At 33.1% G+C, this 6,496-nt stretch overlaps 1 protein-coding gene across 1 annotated transcript; it reads left to right on the top strand.

Moving 5' to 3' along the window:
* Nucleotides 1–1,733: 1,733 nt before the first annotated feature.
* On the top strand, nucleotides 1,734–4,639 carry LOC111717562 (F-box/LRR-repeat protein 3; the record flags this gene model as incomplete). Its single annotated transcript, XM_023493062.1, has 3 exons — nucleotides 1,734–2,122; nucleotides 2,924–3,162; nucleotides 3,286–4,639. Coding segments are annotated over exons 1-3 (1,982 nt in total), but the record flags the coding sequence as incomplete, so codon positions are not given.
* Nucleotides 4,640–6,496: the final 1,857 nt, after the last annotated feature.

Raw genomic sequence — 6,496 nt, 5'->3', positions numbered from 1 at the left:
ATGTAAACCATCAAGTTTAAATGTTCATAAACTTCTTTTTACAAATGTCATTTTATGGTTTCAGATAAGTCGTCGTTGTATATATCAATGCACTGAAGACGACGCTTTATTCTAATTTTTAAATACCAATATTTCAAACAGCAGAGACACAAAAATATGTAAACAAAGAGAAGTTGTCAATTTTTAGCTTCTCTTTGTTTACTTGTAAACTTGTAATTTCATAAATGCTGATAAGAAATCAAAACATTATTAGTAAAAAAGTCATCTTCATTATTTTGATATAATCACCGACCACTGTTTGTGTGTTTAAGTACAACGTAATTTGGTGATTTTGTTCATTTTTGTTTTTATTCATTTTTAGCAATGTTGAGATTGCTGTGCAAAGTATTTTTTATTGTTGATACATTTTGTCCACAAATGTTTATATCTGCAGGTACAATCATTTACCAATATTGACTGGACTAGTGTATTTATACCAAATATAAGAAAAAAGGATTACTAAATGTATTTTGGCAATAATACATAAAATTCAAGATAAATATGAATAAATGCATTCAGAGTAAATTGGTTGGAACACTACAAAAGAAATACAAAAAACAACATATATCAACGGATACGTGATGTGAGGCAAAGTGTTTTTTATTTTTTTTACTATCATAATTGTAGAAGAGTGAATATATTTTATTTTTAGAGTTGGCAATCTATACTCTTATTACACCTGGTTGTGGTCCAGTGTTCAACTACTTGGTGGAGAAACACGAGGAGCTGGAATCTATCAGTATAGGGTTTGTTGAACATGAGGATAAAGATGAAAATAAGGATCAGGATGAAATCGTTCTGACAACACTCTCTCATGACAATTTAAAATCTATTAGTATTCATGGTATGAAGAATACAGGAGATATTACTGGTCGTCTTCCTAGTACTCACCCTAACCTAGAGAAGCTACAGTTGACAGATTGGCATGAGCTGTCAGATAAAGGACTGATGAAGATACTGAGAAGATATAGGAGTAATCTGAGAGAATTGAAGTTAGATGGTTCTAACATAACAGGGGTTGGTATAAAGAGAGGAGTAAAATATCTTCCAAACATCGAGACATTGAAACTGGATTCCTGGATTCCTGGAATCCTGACAAATGATGGACTGGTGGAGATACTGAGTATATCTGGGAGTAAACTAAGATATCTGGATGTATCCTGGACTAGTATTACAGGGGTTGAGTTAGAGGAGAGAGTAAAGTCACTACCAAACCTTGAAACACTGATCATGTCTGGTTGCGAAGAGTTGTCAAATGGAGGACTGGTGGAGATACTGAGAATATCTGGGAGTAAACTCAGATATCTGGATGTATCCTGGACTAGTATTACAGGGGTCGGATTCGAGGAAGGAGTAAAATCTCTTCCAATGCTGTAGAAACTAGTCCTATTACAATGTGATGAGCTGTCTAAAGAAGGACTCCTGGAGATACTGAGCATAGCAGGGAATAGATTGAAGACCGTGCAACTATATGGAAACAATTTTTCTCATAAAATCACAAAAACTCTCCGTTTACAATATCCTTCTGTCTATTTTGAGATTATTCCTGTAGTAACCTGAAAAATGATGGACTGGTGGAGATACTGAGTATATCTGGGAGTAAACTAAGATATCTGGATGTATTCAGAACTGGTATCACAGGGGTTGGGTTAGAGGAGAGAGTTAAGTCACTTCCAAATCTTGAAACACTGATCATGACTTGTTGCGAAGAGTTGTCAAATGGAGGACTGGTGGAGATACTGAGAATATCTGGGAAGAAACTAAGATATCTGGATGTATCCTGTACTAGTATTACAGGGGTTGGGTTAATGGAGGGAGTTGAGTCACTACCAAACCTTGAAACACTGATCATGGCTTATTGCCATGAGTTGTCAAATGGAGTACTGGTGAAGATACTGAGTATATCTGGGAAGAAACTAAGATATTTGGATGTTTTCAGAACGAATATTACAGGGATTGGATTCAAAGAAGGAGTAAAATCTCTCCCAATGCTGGAGAAACTAGATCTATCAGAATGTGATGAGCTGACTGAAGAAGGACTCCTGGAGATACTGAGCATAGCAGGGAATAGATTGAAGACCGTGCAAGGATATGGAAACAATATTTCTCATAAAATCACAAAAACTCTCCGTTTACAATATCCTTCTGTCTATTTTGAGATTTAACCAGTTTACACATTTCAGAGAATTCTATCTAAAAATAGTATTATTTGGAAGATTGTTTATCTAGATGGACTATCCTCGAATCTAGTAACCACCGTAGTACGTAAACACTACAGATTAGAATTAACTGAGGAGAACATTATATTAATAGAATGTTTTTCAGAGGTTTGTTTTTTCTTCTCAATATTTCTGTTTTTGTTAAACAAATATATTTTCTGTAAATCTTACTCAACCCATTTTTCTTCTTATAATTCCTTTATTTTTAATATCTTCTGCTACAGTCATCCTAATTACTCCTGATTAACATTTAAAAAAGTGTATCTTTTTTAACAATATTCTGGTTCTAATTGCATTCATAATTAAACATCAGGATATCAGGAGAAAGATCTGAAAACCCCCCAAGTTGGAGAACTCAGAACATATTCTGATATTTAGATGTAAAATATGATTTCTACATAAAGCTGTAATATTTTAAAATTTGTTACTTTTTAAGTTACTTTTTGTTATTAGAGCACTTAGTTAATTTCAGCTTTTAATGAATCATACAGATGAAAAAAAATTGGAATAATTCAACTGAATGAGAATAATGGGATTCTCAAACTTGTTTCTTGGTATAGTCATGATAATCAACATATTTTTTACGTATAATTTCTCTGTTTGTCATTCTGTTTTTAAAAAGATTATTTTGAATATACAGCGAATGTTAAAGTTGTATTTTTCAGAGAAGATAAGCTTAAAATGGAGATATTGTTGTCGGGATTAGAGAGGATGGTAGAGTATGATCTGATAGTCTTGCTCAAGTATTTAAGTAAGAAGGACAAGATGTCACTAAGAGCATCAAGTACAACCTTGCGAAGACGAATTGATGAATTAGAGAACACATTCAAGGTTTGGAGGATTTGTGGAAAAGTTGATTCTTCTAGACTGAGAAGATTATCAGACGAGATATGTAGTATTCAAGGTAACACCTTCAACAAAGAGTTTGCAATGCATATTTCAATTTATTTCCTTGCATTTTTTATTCAAATTAGTTAAATTTTTATGTTAAACAGAATTTTGTAGTATATATAAAATTTATTTTTAGAGTTGAATATTTTTCTTCTTATTACACCTGGTTGTGGTCCAGTGTTCAACTACTTGGTGGAGAAACACGAGGAGCTGGAATCTATCAGTATTTGGTTTGTTGAACATGAGGATAAAGATGAAAATAAGGATCAGGATGAAATCGTTCTGACATCACTCTCTCATAACAATTTAAAATCTATTATTTTTTATTGTATGAAGAATACAGGAGATATTACTGGTCGTCTTCCTAGTATTCTTCCTTACCTAGAGAAGCTACAGTTGGCAGATTGGCATGAGCTGTCAGATAAAGGACTGATGAAGATACTGAGAAGATATAGGAGTAATCTGAGAGAATTGCATTTAGTTGGTTCTAACATAACAGGGGTTGGTATAATGAGAGGAGTAAAATCTTTGCCACACCTAGAGTTCCTGAACCTGGCTTCTTGTAATTGGCTAATTGATCATGGACTGGTTGAGATGCTAACAATATCCAGGAGTAAACTTAGAGATCTAGATTTATCTTCTAATAGAAGTATAACAGGGATTGGTCTGAAGAAAGGAGTTAAATCTCTTCCAAATCTCGAGTCATTGGACCTGAACTGTTGTAGTAACCTGACAGATGGAGGACTGGTTGAGATACTAATTCTATCGTGGACAAAACTCAGATATCTGGATGTATCTAAAACCAGTATCACTGGGATTGGGTTAAAAGATGGAGTTAAGTCTCTTCCAAACCTAGAGACCCTAATTCTGTATAGGTGTAAAGAGTTGGTAGATGGAGGACTGGTTGAGATACTGAGAATATCTGGGAGTAAACTCAGACATCTTAATGTATCTAGAACTAGTATCAAAGGGATCGGATTAATAGAAGGAGTCAAGTCTCTTCCCAACCTAGAGACACTGAACCTGTCTAGGTGCGAAAGTTTGGAAAATAGAGGTCTGGTGGAGATACTGAAAATATCTGGAACTAATCTCAGACATCTAAACATATCCAGCACTAATTTAACAGGGATTGGATTAGAACAAGGATTCTACTCTCTTGTTAACCTGGAGATACTGTACCTGGATGGTTGCAAAGAATTGGTTGATGTTGGGTTGGTGGAGATACTGAGAATATGTGGGAGTAAACTAAGATATCTAAATGTATCCTGGACTTGTATCACAGGGGTCGGATTCAAGGACGGAGTAAAATCTCTCCCAATGTTGGAGAACCTAGAGCTGGCATTCTGTGATGAGTTGACTGAAGAAGGACTCCAGGAAATACTGAGCTTAGCAGGGAATAGATTGAAGATTGTGTGTGTGTATGGAGAAAGAATATCTGCTGTTTGCATAGAAACTCTCCGTATTCAATATCCTTCTGTTCAATTTGAGTGGTAACCTGTGAACACAGATATTTAAGAACTGTTGAATATTACTCGGAAGAATATCCTCCGAATTTCTAGATTCAAGATTTCTATTGTAAATAAAAATTCCTTGTCTTGTCAAAACCTAGTTTAAAGTTTTTTCTTTGTTTTAATTCTTCTGAGATACTTTTTTTCTTGGCAGTTTTTGCTTTGTACAGTCTACATTTTTGTAAATATTTTTGCTGGTATATTGTAATGAGAAAAAAGACTCCAGGAGATACTGAGCTTAGCAGGGAATAGACTGTGCGTGTATACGGAAAAAGAATATCTGATGCTTGCATAGAAACTTTCCGTATTCAATATTCTTCTATCCAATTTGAGTGGTAACCTGCTAACACAGTTTTTGGTTTATACAGTCTACACCAATGTTCATTTTTGTAAATATGTTTGTTTTGTAATTTAATCTGAATGCGGATTTCTTGTTTAAATGTGTTGCAAATATTTTAAAAAGATTTTTCATCAAGCTTTCATGTTAAATTGTTTGTTGTTCTGTAAATTCATACTGTCAAATTAACATTAATTAGATTTATGTTTTTCTTCAATGGATCCTAATTGTATGTTAATGTTTGACCTATTTTCAGAGATAAGAAAGAAACAGTTTAGAATGGAGAACAAGTTATCTTTGCATAGAGAGGATGGGTGATCTTACAGTAGTACTCAAGTATTTAACTAAGACGGACAAGATGTCACTGTGAGCTTCTAGTACAACCTTGCGGAGACGGATTAATGAGTTAGAGAACACCTCCAAGGTTTGGAGCAAAGATGAATTAGATGCGACTAATATGAGAGTATATTAAAGACACTTCCTAAAAGAATTTATGGTTTAAAAAGATTTTAAATTGTCATTTTCTTTGTTTGTGTCCGATAAAATATAATCTATTTAGAGATATTAAGTTTTTCTAGGAAAAAAATTATTTGGATCTTTCACCTTTAAAGAAACTAACTAAAGTATGATATGGGTTTAAATAATTTAAAATCATAATTTTCTGTTTGTAGAAATGTTAATTATTTTTTTATAATTTTATTTTTCTTCCCTGATTTGATTTTGCATCATAGAAATGATTCTTAGTCTTTTTCGGTTGCAGACGATCCCTGGGACAGTTGGCTTTATTTTCAAGGCCTAAAATTCTAAAAGACCTAAAATCTTAAAATAATTATTATAATGAACATGAAAAAATATTTATAAGAAAACCTCCCCCCTCCGTCCCCTATCCAGGCCTCTAATAAGGGGAATGAATAGAGTATTTGTTCATGTTCCTTATTAATTGATAGAATACCGGTGCAAAGTGAGTACCCTTTACCTCTATTATTACAAAAGTTATTACAAATTACTGGTCCTTTCCACGGTTTTTCTTTTAATATTATAACAATAATTTTGATTATTACACTTTCTTCCTACGAATAATATACTATTATCAGGTTGCTAAGATAAATGGATTAGAAAATTTGAGTTTGTGGCAAATACTTTATTCATTTTGTAATCGTTGCCTTTTTTATATCTTTATAATTTATTGGTCGAAGGAACTGAGCCACAAAGTCATATTTTCAAATCCCTATATCTTAGCAACCTGATGGTGTAAACCATTAATATTTTAGACTTTGAATATTTGATCCATCAGAATTCATAGTTTGAAACATTAAATGTGATGTGTAAGACATGTTGTTGGAAAGATATAGGGATTAGAAAATCAGAGTTTGTGGCAAAGACTCAATTCCTCTGTCCTAGGACTGATGATGATATAAAAATATCGAAACATATTTCCTACTTTTCAAATATAACTTTTTTTACACTTTTTAAAAAAAAAAAGAGTATTGATTATGTCCAAT

This window comes from Eurytemora carolleeae, unplaced genomic scaffold (genome assembly GCF_000591075.1).
Source record: "Eurytemora carolleeae unplaced genomic scaffold, Eaff_2.0 scaffold2761, whole genome shotgun sequence".
In the NCBI taxonomy this organism is placed as follows: domain Eukaryota; kingdom Metazoa; phylum Arthropoda; class Copepoda; order Calanoida; family Temoridae; genus Eurytemora; species Eurytemora carolleeae.
This window is presented reverse-complemented; position numbering and strand designations above follow the sequence as displayed.